General features: G+C 36.4%; 1 protein-coding gene across 21 annotated transcripts in view; it reads left to right on the top strand.

Annotated features, from left to right (window-relative positions):
* ZMYM2 (zinc finger MYM-type containing 2) overlaps positions 1-19,973 on the top strand; it is an 85,423-nt gene that overhangs the window by 25,675 nt on the left and 39,775 nt on the right. For 16 of the 21 annotated variants that reach the window (XR_012056710.1, XM_030275717.4, XM_072931047.1 and 13 more), the window contains 4 exons: positions 2,607-2,772; positions 3,599-3,811; positions 15,877-16,027; positions 16,761-16,876. Coding sequence is in view for 20 of the 21 variants with exons in the window: in XM_030275717.4 (XP_030131577.4) it covers positions 2,607-2,772; positions 3,599-3,811; positions 15,877-16,027; positions 16,761-16,876 (646 nt within the window). In the remaining variant the exon portion in view is untranslated. The remainder of the gene's footprint in view (positions 1-2,606; positions 2,773-3,598; positions 3,812-15,876; positions 16,028-16,760; positions 16,877-19,973) is intronic. The other 5 variants (XM_072931105.1, XM_072931116.1, XM_072931111.1 and 2 more) reach the window with 1 other exon arrangement.

Genomic DNA, 19,973 nt, shown 5'->3' with positions numbered 1-19,973 from the left:
ACAAGTAGTCCTTGTCACAACGGACTTGATATGAAGTCCTTTATGAAAAAAAGTGGACCATTTGTTGTGTAGAAAGCACTCATTTTGATAGATGAAGCTGTAAAATCAAGAGGCTTTAAAAGGATGGCGAAGTCATACTTGCAAGAAGCTGGAAGAAACTTGGGAGTTCTTCCACTCTTGGTCATAGGGGGATAGGAAGAGCCTTAGATTTTCCCCATAAGTGGAGCAGCTGGCAGTTTTGTAGCTGAAGATACCTTAAGTGGGTGGTACAGAGGGAGTAACAAGCATAGCTAGAAGTGGCTTATTTTAAATTAGTGATTCGATTTGACTTGGAGTTTTTCGTTATTTGCAGACTTGAAATTGCCAAAGAGAAGTCTTCCTTAATTGTATTCTTATAGTGTTAAGTGTACAGACTGGCTGTACTATCTTTTACTTTCAGTGTACTGTTTACTGAACTTTTTGCACTTTTTCATTTTCTCAGTCTAGTACAGGATGCAGTGACACTGATTAAAGGATAAATTTTTGCTGAACTAAAGAAGACTTGCAATGAAGACTGCCTTTGTCAGTGTATGCTCCAGAGCACGTAGTCTTTGCCCAATCAAAGATTTAAACTGCAAAAAAACCTTTTACATTACTGTCCAGTGTGCTGGATTAATGGCTAGTATTCGGATGCAAGCTATTGGTCTTTTTTCTCCTTGGCACTCAGTAGAAATAAGCTATAGAAGACATTGATATCCTGTGTATTCATACCTTGGTACCCTGAAAATCTAGAAAATGTAAGATAGTTTAGCTTTTTAAAAAATCTGTGTAAAAGATCAAATTCTCTGAACCCTTATTTCTACAGGGCTAGTTAAAAGTAATGCTTGTTCTTTCTATTGGCTTGTTAGGTGTTTATATACACTACTAATTTTTTAAAGACATAATCTGGTGACTACCATATTCAGCTAGCTGCATGATATGTAAAGATGAAGATTGATTAATGTTTTCTGACTGAAATAATGGCTAAATCCATGCTCCTTTGCCGCTTTGGAGATATTTAAGCTGTGTATTGCAAGAGGCTACATAGAAAACTGTCTTAAATGAAAAGGCTTTATTTTTGAGTGATGAGGAAATTTATTTCCTCCTCCACTTTATTTCTAGGTTTTGAGGTTAAAGAGAATCTTTCTGAAGTCACCTTTGCAGTTTTCGAGGTGATGTTAGTCTTTGCTTTCCACCACTGTGAAATTTTTAATCAATCACTGTAAAACAGAAGGTCATGTGTGCACTAAATTGTTCCTCTGTGGCGCTCTTCCTCTGTATAACCCAACATGAAAAGTTGAAATTCTTAGATATTTTACTATAAATCCCTTTTCTTGCATTCCTTTGAACTCTTCTGTAACTACATAAATAGCAAGCTCCGCGGGGCAGAAGCTCTGCCTTTGTTCTGCAGAACAGGAATGATAGCACTCCCTGACACAAATTCTAGTAGTTCTCCAAAGGGTAAGCCAAACTTCTGCTGACTTCCCTTTGATGGAAGAAGGCAAGCTTGCAAGTGTTGATATCGGGGCTGTACAAGTTTATTTTCAAGGACGTGTGTCTAGGGAAATATATCTTTTCCCTATTTTCCCAGTGGTTTTTACCCATCTTGGTTTTAAAGCTTGTAGGTATGAGTGTGTGGGGTATGTGTTTTCCAACTGGTGATCCAGATGTGCCCAATAATGTATTTTATATATTCTGCCCAATAGCATTTCCTGTATGTCGGTAATAGCTTTTAGATTTTTGTGGTCTTTTTGCTTAGAAGGCAACGGAGGAGGCTTTTGTTTCTTCTCCTTACTTCTTCTAATATATGGTGTGTGTATTAGTTTGGGACAGTGAAAGTATGTGTGTATTAGTTTGGGACAGTGAAAGTCTGTTTGGTTAGAACAAGGTTTGTTCAATTTCAAATTACTTTTATTGATGGTTGGTTTTCTGGTTTAAGGTTTTAAATTGGTACAATTCCATGGATAGCTGCATGAACTGTTCAGATTCTTTGGAACTTTTAAAAGGAATGATGGAATTAACTTTTGTAAATTTTGAATGATAGAACTTCTAGGCATGTTTGTGGTAGAGTTCTAAGCTTTTTGGTCATTTATAAGTTCGAGAAATATGAGAAAACAACTTTTTCTCTTCCTCTCATCCTGTCCTGAGATTAATACTGAAAATGGTGGAGGTATCTACAAAGACAATTTCTCGCTTTTTATTATAAATCTGAATTTTTTTGTATGAAACTTACATATAGCTTTTGTGTCAAACGAAAAGCCATTATAAAATGGCTAGTTCAAATTTGATGTGTTAGTTTTTTGAAAAAAATTGAGTTTGCCATAATATCTAATGGTGCATTAATACTTTTTAGTTCTGTAATAATTTAATGGGAAAACCTAACTCAAAGCCAAAGAAAAATATAGGGGTTTACACAGTAAAGACTTACAGTAGTTGTAAAAATATTATCAAATTTAGTATTCATCCTGTGACTAACAACTGTACACTAAAAAAACTGTTCTGAAATGTAAGCCTTGAAAGGAAGAATGATTCTTTTATATATACATACATTAGCACATTATTTTTTAAACTTTTTTTTTGTATTTCAGAGATATAACAACAATGAAAGGTACCATTGTTGCTCAAGTAGATTCAAGTGAGTCTTTCCAGGAGTTTTGCAGTACATCATGTTTATCCTTTTATGAAGATAAACAGAATCCCTCAAAAGGAGCCTTGAATAAATCAAGATGCACAATCTGTGGTAAACTAACTGAGGTCTGGTTTACTGTTTTTGGTCTTTCTCAATAATGACATATTATTACCTTATATACTGAAATAAGAAAACTGAAAAGAAGAAAATCTAAAATCTTCAATATTTTGAGATATTAAAATATGCAAGTTTAATATTCACGAAGAGCAGCTGAAGGAAGGAATTATTCCAAGAGGTTGATACTTGTTTCAGAAACTTGTAGTGCCTTTTGCCAATAATGTGTTCTATTAGGCATAGAATCTTGTAATTATAACCCAGATCTCTCACGTAAAAGAGAACGAATGAAAAAAATGTCAAGATGAAAATATGTCAAAATCCACTGTATTACAGTATATTTTTTACTGTACATTTTAAAAGGTAATGCAGATGGTTTTAGATATCTGTAGAATATGTGTGATTTTAAATTCTCATGAATGTATGTATTTGTTCTTGGTGCCACGTTGATTAATGAGCCCAGCATAGTTCAGGCTAACTGTTCTGCACAGCATATTGTCTGACCAATGATCATATGCCAGGTTCTTCAGCTGTAAGTTGACTGTTTTATAAAATTGCATAAATTGGCATTCTGCTCTCATATGCAATTTCCACACCCATCCATCTGGTCTTTCCTTCTAGGCTAAAGGGTAGATGACTCTGAGAGTGTTTTACTAGTATGGTGGAGACAACAGAAGCATACATTCCTTTCTGTTTGTATATTTCATGGTCATGGTCACTTCAAGTTTTTAAATAGTGAGATGGTTATTTGAATGTAAGAGTTCTGGCTCATCTGCTACTTTCAGGCAACTTTGTGCTTGTATAATGATAGAATACTTTTTTATTTTTATTTTTTAGATTCGTCATGAAGTTAGCTTTAAAAATATGACTCATAAGCTGTGCAGTGACCATTGCTTCAATAGATACAGGATGGCAAATGGTTTAATAATGAATTGCTGTGAGCATTGTGGGGAGTATTTGCCCAGTAAAGGAGCTGGAAACAATGTCCTTACTATTGATGGTCAGCAGAAAAGATTCTGCTGTCAGAACTGCGTTGGTGAATACAAGCAGGTAATGACTTCTTTACCTATAAATTAAAGTTGAATAAGTATTAATAGTTCTTAAGTTTATCCTGGCATATATAGCATATAGTTACTTCTCCTAAGAAGACATAAGTAACAAAGACTTAGAAAAATAAAATTATTACCAGTGAGAAGAAACTATCTGCAGTGGACCTTTTACTATCTCTTTTTGATGTTGCTGTAATAGCGATACATATTAGTTCTTAATGAAAGTATAATTGAAATTAAATTTTGTTCATAATGTCTAGTTTTTTCTGTTGGTGGTATCTGAAGTATATTAATAGGAAACACACTACACAGGCTTTACTGGTCCTCAAGTTATGAGTTTTTTTTATATAAAAGCTCACTTGGATGAATTTGAAACATTAAAAAATATGTGGAACATAACAGATTGGGCATTGCTGTGAGAAGGCTCTAAACTGGTTACAGTTTAGTTTTATGCTTGCACTATGTTTCATCTCCATTGTACAGCACAGGATTCAAAAAATTGTTACTTTCATCCTTCCGTGTGTCAAATTTTATGCTTTCATTTTATTTACTTGGCTTTTCATTTACTTTTAAGACTGTTAAGATAGCAGTAATTGTGTTTTTAAATTATTCCAAATCAAGAAATCTGATGCTGATGTCTTTTACATTTTGCAGAGCCAGCTTAGCTCTGAACTGTTGCTAATGCTAGCTAGAGGGTTTAAGTGTTAATTCACAGTATTTACAGTATAATAGGATAGTTCTGAAGTATTAAATATCTCAGGGGAGGATATAGAATATGGGGAGTTTGTGGGTGTTATTATTTGGGTTCTTTGGCCTGCTATGTTCTGCTTTGATTTTCTAGGGGTAGCATTCTGACAGGCTGTTTTGCTAGAAAGAAATGTATGTTTCTGGTTTTGAAATGCACACTTGAATATGTGAGTGGCCCCAGTGCTGCACATTGCTCAGGGCTCATTCTTCATCTCTTCCAATTTTTGAGAAACCAGTGGTCCAAGAGAAGAGGCATTGCGGTGCTGTGTTGTAAAGTTCTTTAATGTTGCATCTTGTGTGCTTATATTTTCTCACTGAGAAAATATAAGCACACGCTGAGCTGAGGTTTGATGCTTTTGGGGATGGCTGTTCCTGTGTATGTGCTGTGTGTGAAGAGCAAAGCTGGAAATGTGTGAACAGCCTCATTGGAGATGTAACATAAGTGTTATTTTTGTGCCACAGCTGTACCAAAAGGTGCAGGATAGGTTTTCAAGCTACTAATAATATAGGCATGCCCAGAAGCCATGGAAAGACTTGAAGAAACATTGAATACTGTCTTTTGAAGAAACAAAAATGCAGATTAACTCTGAACGTGAAACATTCCCCCACAACCAGTATAACTTACACTGCACATGGAGTTATGAAATGAACATGGAATTTTGAGGTTAAATGATGAATTTGTACTCTAATGACAGAATATACTGTATTTGTTCACAAATTGTTGTATTTTGTGTTTAGATATATATTTGAGACTGAGAAGAAGATGGGTAACGAGTTGTATGTTCTAATTTAGTTTGGGGAGGAGGAGCAGTTTGCAGTACCAAGAATCTTCACAAGTAGTGTCAAGTTGGTGCATTATTGTGAGAACCATTAAAGTTGAGACAAGTTGTTTTGATTCATTTACTTCTGACAGCAGATTTTATTCAAGGAAGTTCTTAATTCCTTTATCAAAAGATTTGGTACTGTGCAACTATAATAGGTTGTGAGAAGCTTAATTTGAGTGCTTGTTTTTATCTGTTTTGGAATGGTAATTAAGTTTAATTCTTAACTGGTAGGTTTCAAATATTCACAGAGTGTGAGGGGTTTGGAGTATTTAAGAGAAGCTCTTATGGTAAAATACCCTATGACCAACCAAGTGGCTTTCTGTTACGGAGTAACTACACTAGTGGATGAGCGATGTACTACAGAGGTTGTTAATATGGACTTTTGTAAAGCCTTTGACATGGTCCCCCACAATGTTCTTCTCTCCAGGTTGGAAAGTGGTGGATTCAACAGGTGAACTGTTAGGTGGATTAGGAATTGGTTGGATGGTAGCATCCAGAGGGTAGCGGTCAATGATTCAGAGTCCTTGTAAACATTGGTGACAAGTGGTGTCCCTCAGGGGTCCATATTTGAATGGGTGTTATTTCATATCGTCATTAAGGAGTAGACAAAGGCACCAAGTGCATCCAGAGTTTGCAAATGACACCAAGCTGAGGATGCAGTGACACATCTGAATGACGAGATGCCATCCAGAGGGACTGGACAAGCTTGAAGTGAGTGCATGGGAATCTCAGCCATGTCAAAGGCTTCACAGAAGTCCAGGTAAAGGACAGAGCAAGTTTCTGCACCTGGGTTGGGCATGCTCCAGTGCCAACACAGGCTGGGGATGAACAGATGGAGAGCAGCCCTGCTGAGAAGGACTTGAGGGTGCTGGTGGATGAGAGGCTGGGCATGAGCTGTCAGTGTGCTCCCACACCCACAGAAAGATCAAATATGTCCTGGGCTGCATCCACAGGTGGGCAGCAGGGCCAGGGAGGGGATTCTGCCCCTCTGCTCTGCTCAGACCCCACCTGCAGGGCTGCATCAGCTCTGGGGTCTCAGCACAGGGAGGACAAGGACCTGTTGGAGTGAGTACAGAGGAGGGACACTGAGATGATTGGAGGGAGGGAGAACCTCTTGTATGAGGAAGAGCTGAGGGAGTTGGGGTTTTTCAATCTGGAAAAGAAAAGGCTTCAGGATGACCTAATGGTGAGCTTCCATAACTAGAGGGAATTTAGAGGAATGGTGGAACAAGGCTATTTACAAGAGCACATAGTGATGGGACAAGGGTAACTGGGTTTAGAGTAAAAGAGAGGAGGTTTAGATTAGATATTAGGGAAAAAAAATTACTGTAAAGGGTAGTGAGGCACTGGAACAGGCTGCCCAGGGAAGCTGTGGATGCTCTATCCTTAGGAGTATTCAAGGCCAGGTTGAATGGGGCCCTGAGCAGCCTGATCCAGTGGAAGGTGTCCCTGACTGTGGCAGAGGGGATCGGAACGGGATGATCTTCCAACCCATAGAACATTCTGTGGTTCTATGAGTATACAAAAGTCAAACTGTAAAAGTGGAAGTTCTTCTAGTATATGCTATAGGTGTCCAGAGTTGCTCGGGACGCAAATACTTGAGACTATTTAAATATATTTAGTTGATATTATATTTAGATTTGAAGTTTATTTAGACTTTTTTTGAGCTGAGTATGTTCAAGGAGTTTGTTTTTTTAGAAAAGAAGTTTAAAAAAGACAGGAAAATGTCACTGACAACCCACTGGGCTGCAACTGGTAAATTATGGGTTGTTTTGTTCAGTTGTAACAGTGTTTCCTTAGGAATTAGTAGACTTTGCTTTAAAGGAGAACTGCTGGAGGAGAGATTTTGGGAGAGTCTGCGTACTGAAATAAACTTCATGAAAGAAATAATACAGAAAGAGTTAATGTCATTTGATTCCAGCATTGTGTTGTACAACTAATTATTGTGTATCACATGAGAGTTGTAGCAAATGTTTTCTTACAAACAGCTGTAAAATAAATAGGTCATACTGGTATGAGCTTTGTATTAAGCAGTTTATATTGTAAATGTCATACACCTATGAATATTGCTATACATTTGTAGTAGTAATAAATGAAAACTCCTTCTTATTACTTGTACCTACCTATACACTTAATCACAATTAAAAAAATAAATATTACACTGATTTGAACACATAATTTTTCAATAACTCACCCTGGACTTTCTTCTTTTCTTGGAATGAAAAAATTAACTTGTGGGTAATAAAAATTACAGTGGTTCACAGAAAAAGAAGTAATTGGTTACAGCAGGTAATCCATCTGCTGCAATTATCTGTGCAGTGTGTCTTTCCTCTGCTTTAGACTGTTCCTGGCAGTAAGAAACAGTGTTATTCCTGGGATGGAGAATAGGTTTTTTCTCAGATGTCCCGTAAGTCACCTTTCAAGGTGATGGGTGCATTTATCCATCTATGGATATCTTTGTTGTTCCTTTTTTTCCTAAAACATAAAGTGATTGCACATTTTAGGTGTCTTTTAGTATTAAAATTTACAAAATGCAAATAATTTTAAAAATAATTATGAAATAATAAATAAGCATAAAATAACTAGTGCTCATTGTTAGTTGTATGCAAGAGCAAGTCCATTTCTCTGCGACACAAAAGCCGGTGTGTGAAGACAGCTAAGTGCAAGTCAAGCTTTTTAAACAAAAGATTAAACAATGATAAAAGCATTTCTCAAAAAAACAAGTGTGACAATCTAGATAAAATGTGAAAACAAAACTCTCATTGGAAGTATTTAAATTTTTTAAAACCTGAAGATGACAATTACTGCTAGATTTTACACTCTGTTTCACTTAGGTTCAGACTCTTCACATGTCAAGAGGTCAAGAGGAACTTAAAGAATGATCACCCTAAAGAAAACGGGAAAAACCCAGTCAAAACACACTAGAAGAGAATGAAATTATATCTGAAGGGGACCTGACTAAAATAGTTTGTTACTGTACAGATACTGAAATACCTTATTCCTTTTAGCAGATATTTTTAATAGTTAAAATGAAAATGTAAGCATTTAGAAAGTTACTGTAATGATTTATTTAAAAATTATCTTTGCAGAAATTGGTAGTGACCTCAAATATGCCTGCCATAAAGATGTTAACCACATGCAGCACGTATCTAGGTTGCTTCAGTATTTTTGTTTCTGTTACCATTGCATGTTTTCTGTCTCCACAAAATTAGTTAACTTCCTTTTCAAAGTAATTCCCATGTTTGTGTCCTGCTTTGCTGGAATTTGGTACAGACTTGACAGCCTTGTTTTAAGAAACAAGTGGACTGTTTCTATGACTTTGTGACTTAGCTTGTGCAACCAACCATACCTTTTTATTTTGAGCTTTCCAACTAAGCTAAAGCGGTGTCTGTCTGCTTTTAAAAATATTTTGCTTCCTTCCCTGATCAGTCCATGGTGCTGTTGATTCTACCAAGAAAGTATTTAATGCCTTCCTAGTTTAAAATGTCCCTTTTTAAACTTTGCTTCTGTAATTAAAATTCTTCTTAGAATGTGACCTGGGATTTGCTTGCTTTAAGAGTTTCTTAAAGTGATAGTCTTTATTTACTGCCAAAATAAAGGGGGGAGGGGAAGGGGACTGGGAAAGGAGCTCTAGCTATTTCTTAGCTCTAGCCAGTAGCTAAATAGCTAAAATAGGTCTAGCTATTTTCTTCATAGGCTTTTTGATAGCTCTGGACTGAAGTGATACTTAAAGAATGCAAGCCAAATTAGAGTTTTTCTAGTTGGAGAGGATGCTTGCAATGCCTTTTCATTTAGTGAAAAATATTTCAGTACTGCATAAAAGTGCATTTGGTTACTTCTAGATGAGATGAAGACATACTACTGAACATTCTTCAAGAGTAACAAGGCTATGCCATGGCCCTAAGCTATTCACTTATAAGCAATAGGAAAAAAAAACCCCTAAGCAGTTCTGCTTCCCTGTTCAGTTTCTGCTCTTTGCCAAGGAACTGCTTTTGTGAAACTCTTAAAACTCATTTGTCCATGTGCAGGGGTTTTAAGAGCCTTCACTGTATAGAAAAATAAGCATGTCAGTTCTGCAGCTAACAATTGCTTACATAGAGTTTTTACTTAACCTCATAAAGTGTATTGTTATCTACTGGTTTAAATGCTGTGGTAGAATGTCCTGGCACTTAGCACTTCAGTGGAAGCATTTAGGATTTTCGACTTTGTCTTGTATCTTGTCCTATACAGTGGTTGGGTTTTTTTCTGTACTTTGCTGTTAAGACAGAGTGTCCTCCCTGTCTTCGTTTTTATCTTGGTAATACAATGAACTACAAATTCTACCACTTCCTGCTGTTTTTACTGTTTATAAAACAGTAAAGTTTTATAACTTTACTTTTATAAAACCTATAACAGTACTTATATATTTCTTATATATTTATTATTATATATATTTCTTATATAACTTTTAACACTTATATATTTCAGAGTGTCTTTTTCAAAAGTAAATACTCTTGACAAAGTCCGTAATTGTTAAGAGTTGAACAGCCTACTTACATGGAAATGTTAGAAATAAGGACTTGGTTTTTTTGGGTTTTTTTGTTGGTGTGGTTTGTTTTTTTTGTTTTTTTTTTTAATTTTGGTCATATTTAAAGAGAAATTCTCTTGTTTCAGCCAGATCAAACTGTGGTTTAATAATGGAGTTTCTTCATCATATAGTAAACCACTTTTGTTTAGTTCAGGTAATACTCAGTTTGGTATTAAGTAGTCTTTGATAATGCTGTTGTCTCATACTATGCACACTTCTACAAATGGCAATAGCTAGATGCTTTTTATCTCATCTAACATGATTAAAAGAAATTTAACCAAGGAATACTATAACCAAGGATTAATTAATAATTATAACCAAGAAGTAATAATTTCCTCTTTCTTCGTGCTTAGTGATATGGGGAGGTTTTTTGAGACCTCTTGTTATATATGACCCCAAGTTTCTTGCATGGCTGATGCAACTGAGTCCTGGAAACTATGCTCTTCTGCTTTTTCTTCTACTGTTTATTCACTCCTGCTTTCTGGAACCATTTATTTTACCTTTTTTTTTTTAAATGTCTGTCTTCCAGATTCTGCCAGATTCCTTAGACACTTGAATATGGTTCATCATAACTGTTCAGAGTACTATTATGTAGATATTTTAGAAGATAAAATTAGATGGGTCCATCAGAAATGTTAAAATGGCTTTGTAGTTCTGAAGGAAGCTACATAGGACAGTCAAATGTGAGCTGTGATTTGTGTGGGAGTACAGGAGCTTCCTGGAAAGAGGACGCAAGGAGGTGGCATGACTAGGTCTCATAGTTATGATGGATATAACCACATCCATACACTGGTGTACCTGGACTAATTACCTGGGTGGGGTTGGGGGGAAGAGAGAAAAGACAGAACAGGAGCAGCTGAAACATTCAGTAAATGTAGAAGTAACTTGCTTTTTGAGGCAGGTGTTTTCAGCTCTGCCTTTCTTAGAGACAGGAAGACAAGTGTCTTGAGCATGGAAACAAAACCAGCAAAAAGAGCAGTGGCAGCTGGAGATGCCAAGGAAAAGTACTGGACAAGTTATCGATCTAGCAGTTTGCAGAGTTCAGCTGATGCAATGTAAACATAAATCAGTCGGTGTTCAAGGCCCACAAAAACAATTGCTTCATCTTTTGCTCTTAGGACTTGGAGCAAATGCTTTGAAGGAAGAGTTTTCAGTTGCTACTCTTGAGGGAGAGAAGATTTGGATGCAGTATTTTAAGACAAAATAAACTATATCGTGTCTTCTTTCTTTGCTGGTACAGATTCTGCTGATACCTGGTTCTTTTCTTAGACATGCATGTTGCCTCTGGATCCATCAGACCATCCTTTTAAATTAATCTGAACTAGTTTACCTGCTATATTCTTGATGACCTTTCTGTGTGATCTCAGTTATCATAGAATTCCATGTAGGAAATATATCTGCTTTTCTACTTACAGAAAATGTTGTTTTCTTTCTCCTTTTCTGTTTGAACACAGGCATACTAAGTTTCTGTCCTGGAATTTTCTGGTGTTTTTCTTAATTCTAATCCAAACCTCTTATTCCGTAAAGCTACCAGGGAGGTTTGCCTCTATTGAGAAGTATTTAACAGTCTGTTTTTCCATGGAGTTTTAACTACAAAGCATTTCCTTTAACTGGAAGCAAATCTTAGGGCTGCTACATAGCATTGTGGCAATCTTTGTGGCAAATCTTAGGGCTGTTCTGGTATTTTCTGTTGACTGGCCCTTGCATGTGAGAAGCTGTAGCAAGAATGATTTACACTGCTGGCATGTCCTTCATCATGCTCTCTATTAGCCTTGTCAAGGCAGATGAAGCAGATGATACTGCTTTTTTTTCAGTCAAGAATAAAAGTGCCTAGCAGAGATGCCTAGATTCGAGGCAGTAGTAGCTTTATTCAAGTACTGTTGCAGCCAGAAGGTTGAAGAGCAGGTGCTTTCATTAGATTCAGTTGCAAACAGAAATGAGGCTTCTGCTGTGCCATGAACTTATGGTATTGCTCTGACATTTGTTATGTAGTTTGATCTTTATTTTTTGTAGGGTACATGCAAGAAGAGTTCTAGACTTCAGCTTACATGACCCTTTCAGTAAGACGTAAAGGAAGGTCAAGATTCCTTCTAAAATCCTAGTTGCTTATAGTAGCAAGAATGAAAATTCCTCAAAAACTCTCTAAGGGAATTTTATTTCCAGGAATTAGTACTTTTTTTGAAACAATTCCTTCAGTTCTGGAATATGCCACGTTCATATGCTTTGTCTTCCATTTCGATAGCGGCTGTTGTAGTTCCCGTTTTGAATTGAACACTGTCCTAGTGAATGGAAGGAATATTTGAAATATATCTAGAACTAGTGACTTGCAGGAGTTTTCATATCACATTGGTTAATGCCTGTTATCTGTCATAAGATACCTAACATGAAATAGAATTTCTGGAATTAAGTTTCTAAGGATATACAAACAATTAATGAAAGTATGAGTGAGTTTAGAATCAAATATAATAAGAAGAATGTTCAGGCTTCTTCATCTACCATAGACTTTAAACTTTGGAAGCGGTCAAACATGCAATAGGATCTAGGTAAAATTAGGTCATCTCAATGCAGAATCCAGGTGAAGTAGTGAAGGAGAGATGTACTCAGACTACTGTGCATCAAGCTTTCTCTCAGAGGGCACTGGGCTTGATTCTCTTGAAATTTTGCTTCTGGATTAGGTTAGTTTATTTGTACTTAGTGTACTTTATTTGTACTTAGGTTCTGTCATCATTCTCCTAAGCTATCTTGTTTTCAGGCCAAAAATCCTTACCTCATAAGAATGCTCTTTGACCCTCTGTATTTGCTCTCTTTAATTTTTGTGTATCTTCTGTTCGTTTATGGCAGCTAGAAGGATATTTTAAAAGAAAGGATTCTCAAATGTTACTTTTTCTGCAGAATGAAGTTAATACTGCAGATTTGTAGAGATGAAAGAGATTATGTTGGGGGAAGAATTTGTGAGTAGAAATGTAAGTTAGCTGAGAAACATGACAGTATCATCTGGAAATTTCACACTTCTGAAGAGGAAAAAAATTCTTGGTTTGCATCATGTGTGTTCAGAGAGATAGGCTCACTGTTGATGTTGTTAAAAATATAAATGTTTGAGACACATGTGCAATACTGATTGAATACTTTCAGGTATGCATTAATCTTTTTTTAATAATAGTGTGGTACTCCCTGGGGTTTTTTAAATTGTTTTAATGTTTGAACTTGGAAGTTTAGGGAGTGCTGGAAAGAGTAATAAAAATGCAAGAAAAATGTTTAGCTTGAGGGAGATAATTACAACATTTTAGGAGCAATACATTTAGAGAAGGTTTGGGCCTTCTAATTTTCTTTTTTTCCACCATGCCCTATCTTCTTCACTTGAGTAACAATATCTTTAAATTTCTAATAATGCAGAAATGCTCAAACATTATTTTTAGTTGTTATTACAAGAATAAAATGAGAACTTTGTTAGTACAGTTTTGTTTCTACCCACAGAATCTTGTGCATAGTTGGCATGTTTTTTGGAAATTCTTAGTCTTTGTAGTTTTGATAAAGTAGATCTAGATTTGCTAGATAGAAATAAAATTTTTTCTTGCATTTAAATTTGAGAGAGATGGAAGTGAAATCAGTAAACAGCTCCAGTATTTTGAAGATGTATGAAATTCAGAAGTGATTGACATGCTGTTGCACTGCTCTTTGTGTGCATGATCCATTTTTGATATAATGTAAATGATGAGATATTTGAGATGCTGGTTAGCAAAAGCAATTTCTGTTTTCAAGGAATTTTTGTTGAAACACGTAGTTTGCTGACACAGTGAATTTTTTTCCAATTATACCCTGATCAGTTTACTATAAATTCATTTATTAAAACATATACATTTGTCTTGCTGTCTCTTGAAATCACTGTAGCTTCTGTTGGATTTCTCTTTTGGATATGGAACTTGTGAAAGTTTCATTTGCCTGTGTGTTGTTTTCTGATTATATTGCTGAATGCTCTTAGTTACTTGCAGGCCTATTTGCATCAATGCTTCTAGATTTGCAGTTTGGTTTATTCTGGAGCTACCAAGGCTATTTGTGCAAGAAGATTTTTTTTATGGTGGTTGTCCATTAAGCAGTTCCAAGGAATCAAGTCCTTTGTAAATTGTAGACTCCTCCTGTATTATTAGTAATATAACTCAGAGTTTTCTGGATGCCCTGCTGTTGTTTCGTAGCCTGTCAGAGGAGATGAATGTAAAGCAGCAGAATAGCTCCAACTCACAGAACAATATAACTGCTACATTGTTCTCTTGGTACTAAGTGTGAATTTTGTCAATATTGTGGCTGATTAGGAAGATAATGATGTCCTGAGTAACATGTTTAAAGGCAAATGAAAAATTTAAAATAGGAGGGAAGTATTCTACAGTCATATTTTATACCTTCTTCTAGATGGGAATTTTGTACCTTGACAGGTACTCCTTTTTTGAAACAGCAAAGGTTTCATCAAAACAGCCTGTGGAAATTGTGAAGTTGAAATTTCACTGGAATCTGCAAGGTGCTATATCCAATTTGTGCCACAGGCGTGTGGATTTGTATGTTTTTATGTGGATGCTCTTAGTACAGGAACGATGACATTATAAACCATAAATTTCATCTCTAGCTGTCTGTAAGAGTGGATTTAACTAGTTTTCAAATTTGGGTACTGAAAAATAGGAAGAGCAAAGACATCCTTTGAAGTTTCTTTCTGAACAAAGGGAAGCGACTGTGAAACATGCTTTGCCTTGCTTCCCCTTTCCATCCTTGAGAATAGGGAAAGAGGGAGAGAGTGCCAAAATAAGTTCTTTAGAATGGAAGAGATATTAAGTAACTAAGTGGCAATTTTCTAATACTTAATCAAGTGAGAGTCTTGCGGGAAGCCCATAATTTTTGATGAAGAAATTTCTCCATCACTGTCAAAACTGTGGTACTATTTCTATGGGCAGAGAAAGTGTCTAGATATTTTTTTCTGAAACTTGCTTTATCGTGCTTGTGGTATTTTCCTAACACTGGCATATGTAATACATGTCACACATCAGAATTATTGATTTTGTATGTTGACTATGTCATTGGTATTTCTGGTTTGTGCAGCCTTTTCTGTGCTTTCTATAGAACATTTGTTGTGTTCTATGGAAAACTGCTGATGGACTGACTGCTGTGTTGAGAGATGTCAAAATCCAGTCTGTTACCAGGTTCGTGGAGTCAGAGTTGAGCATAGAAGCTCTGCAGTGTGTTCCTCCTGCTTGGAGGATTGGAGATACAATTTTTTTCTCCCCAAAGTTTATTTATTCTTCATATTCATAACTTCTTTGCTGTGCAGGTGACTGCACAATGGAACAGATTGTCCAGAGAAATTATGGATTCTCCCTCACTGGAGATATTCATGAACCATCTGGGATGCAATCCTGTGCCATGTGCTCTAGGGAAGACCCTGTTTGAATGGGGAGGTTGGACCAAAAGGAGTCTTTTCTAAGCTTACCATTCTGTGAATCACATTAGCCATGCCAGATTCATATTCCTTTCCTTACAACCATTGTCCCATCAACAAGGAGAGGGCAATAGAGTTTTTTCAAGCTTTCAGTACAACTTGTTGCACACTCTTAACCACAGTTCAGTTTGCAGACAGTGGGGTTTGGGATGGAATTGGGATGTTTTGGTTGGTTTGAGTTTTTTTGAGGGTGTGTGTATATCTGTGTGTCTTTACACAGAAGGTTAGTTTTAGCTGGCTTTTTCCCAGGAGTAAAAGATACAACCCTAGTGCTGAATGCTCTTGAGAGGATGATAAGGAGAGTTTATATAGGAAGGATTTGATGAGAGAGCACATGACAGAAAAAAAACTTTTCCTTTGTTTTTTTTTTTTTTTAAGACCATAATTTTAAGTTAAAAGCCAAGCATAGTTTTAACTAACTCATTGTTTTGCTTTTTTTTATGTTTTAGAAATGTGGCCAATTAACATCTTGTACTGGCTGCAGAGCTCAGTGCAGGTTTTTTGACATGACTCAGTGCATAGGACCTAATGGATATATGGAGCCATACTGCTCAACTGTATGCATGAACACACACAAATCAAAATATGCAAAATCACAAAGTAAGTGAAAAGGATGATGGTTTTCATCACTGCTAAGAGTAGACTTTTTAAAAATTTGAGCACTGGGGGTGGGTGCATTTATTTTACAGTTAGTCTATGCAGATGTGACTTTATAGTTTTTAACTTCATTTAAAAAAACCAAAGCATCTTCCGTTGAATGCCAGTTAATGGACCCTTAAGGATTCATTTTCCTCACTGGCCTTTTTTTGTGATGTTGGAAAGCATTTTCAGCTGTCTTAAGCCTTCCTGTGAAAAAACTGCTGAAGCATAATGTGCTCCAGTGTGTCACAGGATGACAGTGCAGGTTTTTTGTATATGAATTCATATTCTCTGGATCCTCATATGTATCCCACCCTGGATTTTTTTTTTTTTTCAGTCAAGCAAGCAATGGATAGTTACGATGCATATAGATATTCTCTAGGTAAAGTTTTTGATGTAGTAAATAATTCAAAACATGTGTTCTTCAGTATGCAAAGCAGATCTCAACCTGAAGTTGAAAATACTCCAGTGAATTTTATGGAAGAAGGTGTTTTCATATTTAGTACTGATCTTTAGTGAAAGTATTTATCTAAACTTCTCTAATTTTTTTTTTTTGTGCGACTTGTAGAAGCTGACTGGAAAACAGACTAATCTTAGTTTTCTGCATTGAAAACTAAAAAGGGCTCACCTGTAATACTCTTTTTTCCCTATTATTTTCTGTTTATTTTGTTTGTAAACCACGTTTTTCTTTTAGGTATGGAAATTATTTGCCACTTTTGTAAGCGAAACTCTTTACCTCAATATCAAGCCACAATGCCTGATGGAAAACTGTACAACTTTTGCAGTTCCAGTTGTGTAGCTAAATTTCAGGTTAGCTGTTGTGTTAAATATTTTCCTCCCTTAATATTTGTATGCCTGTGTTTGTGTTAAGTATTTGAATATTAAACTAACTTGCTTGTGTATACATGCTTGAGAGTTACAATTAACAGGTGTTCCTGGCTCATAACAATTTCTTATATCAAAAAGTGCTGTTGCATAATGATAACACTAGCTGCTGTCTTAAACTTATAAAATTGGATAATAATAACCAATTTCTGCTTTATATTGTTAGAAAACACAAAGGTATCACTACTCATCTTATTTTTGCTACCTTTGCTTCATGGATGTGAGCCTTGCTGTTTTGCATTGAAGATCAACAAATCTAGCCTCTTTTGTACTAAACAAAATAGTAGAATTCTCATTGAATGTAGAGCTAACAAAGGTCTGCCATGGAGAAAAGTGATTCCTTCTGAAATGGAAGGTTAGAGCCTCAGCCATTTCATTTATGGACAAAACTAGCTGTTTAAATTGTGGCCAGAAACTGGGGGATTGCAAGGTTGATGACATGCACTCTGGATGAGGCTGCTCTGCTTGTTGAAAGTGTCATAATTTCAGTATGAATCAAGGTTAAAGCATAAGTGAAATGTGCTATAGCTGTTAATCTCTTGGTGATCAAAGGATATTTTAAAAGAATATGTTTCAATTTTTGTATGTAAAAGCATTTTTCCCAGATTTATGCAGGATAATTGATAATTTCTTCCTCATGTGTTGTTGAAGAGTTGCACTTACACAGGGTTTTCCCATTTGTCATTGAACTTAGCTGTTTTCTGTCAACTGGACAGCAAACTGGTCTTTTAATATGCTTCTTTAATATACCCTGGGTAGGACCTCTATCATGTAGCCATGTTCTGTGTTTCCATCATAACCAATTTGGTAGGTCTCTGTCAGTGGAACTGATTAACATAATACCTGTGTATTGTTAATATATAAAGACAGACTGTAATACTTATTGCAAACTCATTTAACATCTATTTTATTGTACGTGATTTTACAATCATTTGCATCCCCAAGAGCTCTTGGAATAAACACAGCCAGAGAACGATGAATTCAACCTGGGCCTTCTTGGATTTGCACATATGTCAACATTAAGAAGCATTATTGAATAGAACTGGCAGATCATTTAATGCTGGCTGTGGGTTTGTGGTCTTACTGAGTCCTTGTGCTCACGCTTCTATTGCAGTCTCAGTGCTGCACGTAGATCTCCTGTCAGAGCTGTAGTGGAGTTTAATTGAAGCAGCTTTGCATTCCGTGAGTTCTCAATAAAGACCAAGAATGTGACAACCTACCAGTTGTCACTTGCTTACAGTTCGTTTGCTCAAACAGCAGTGTTGGATTTTAACTGTATAGTCACTGTGTAGAAGAATAAAACATATTCACCATAAGGCTAGAGTTGAATGTATGAGCTTCTTTGTTCTGTTCCATTTAGTATTTAGGTGGAAAGGATGGTATACCACAATGTGAGCACTGAACTGTTGGTGTTCTCTTGAGGCTTCTCTTGTAACTAAGTGACATCTAAGGTATTGAACCTAAATTGAAAAAATGGCTGACTTACTATGGTGCTCCATATTTTTCAGTGTTAATGGCCATAACTCCTCTTTTAGTTTTCTGGATTCATATTCATCCCCTTCTCCCGCTTTGCTTGCTCTTCCTAGATTTTTTTCTTTAAGGCTTGTCCTTCACAAAACATAATAACTGCTATCTGAGGCCTGTGTTTCTTCTCTTCTGCAAGTGTTTTAGTCCTTTCTGTTTACAAATGGGTAAGTTTGTTTTACAGAACTTCAGGATTGATTATAATTGTGTCTTACAAATTACCTTTTGTTTCTAGCTAGTTGTTCTTTTAATGGATTGAAATTTTGGAAAGATTCAGCTGAGCTGCATGTTGTATGGTTTATGTCCATATCTACATTCTCCTTTGAGCAGACTGTAAGAGCATTTGATAATGTAAGAAAGAGAGTAAAAGAGAGATAACAGCCTGATTTATGTGTTTTTGTTTGGTAGTTGGTGGTAGAACAGCGAAACTGAATCTTGTCTTCCACACTCTGTCTTGGAGAATGTTTAGGCAGAGTTAAAGACAGAACTCTTCCCAAGGTGTATTGTTTTAAATCAGTATTGATACTGGTATTTCTACTGGGTCAGTTGAAGATCTTGCTGTTAAGGGAAAAATAAACTATTGATTATTTATTGTGAACATGGAGGCAGTAAAACAAGCGTCTTCCCAGAGTTAGCAGCTGTGTGTCTGACAGTAGAAGCTATCTGGCAGAACACAAGTCTGTGCAAAATTTGTGCTCAAGCTTTAATTGGTTTGGGATTTGTTTCCAATTTATGTCTGTATCTGGAGAATTGTAGGACCAGTATGGGCAAGAATTACAAGTACAATGGTTTTTAGCAGGATACTCTCTCTGGTTATTCACTAATGCTGTTCTCTTTCACCATTGTGATGGTGCCTGGAAGTGTTCTTGGCTGTATATGCTGCATCTCTCTTGTACACATGTGTCTGCACACAGATAAATACTCTTCTAAATTTGATAATAATAAAAATGTGCCTTGTGTGCTCGGGGTGGAAGGTCTGTGTGTGCATGAGTGCAAGGGAAAAGTTTGTTTCCTTCCCTGTTTCATTTAGTTCCCTTGATTTTGCTTGTGGACCAGTCCTAGTGAATGACAACATGTAGAAGATTGCTTATAAGCGCTTCTCTTATGCACATTAATAACAGCTTGATTCTCTCCAAGGTTTGGGGTTTTTTTTCTCAGCTGGAAAAAACACCTAACCTCAGTCTGGCTGCCTGCTGGCTCTTCCACATGTACAGTTACATACAGAAATGTTTCCACAATTTGATTTCATATTGCTGTGAGCAAGGATAACTCTCTGTCACATGCTGCTTTGTCAGGGCTGGCCAGACGCTATGCTGCTGTGGTGGTCTTCTCAGAAGATCCTGGGCTGTGCCTGCCTAGTGTTCATTATTAAACTGGCAAGTTGAAGCAGTTTGAGCTGGTTGCCTTGAAGGCTGAAAAGGGCTTTACAATGGGTCTTTTTGCTTTGCTTCCACTTTCCATGCTCTTGTTATTCAGGGCAGGCTCTCTAAAGAGCAAG

Source organism: Taeniopygia guttata, chromosome 1 (genome assembly GCF_048771995.1).
Source record: "Taeniopygia guttata chromosome 1, bTaeGut7.mat, whole genome shotgun sequence".
NCBI lineage: Eukaryota > Metazoa > Chordata > Aves > Passeriformes > Estrildidae > Taeniopygia > Taeniopygia guttata.
This window is presented reverse-complemented; position numbering and strand designations above follow the sequence as displayed.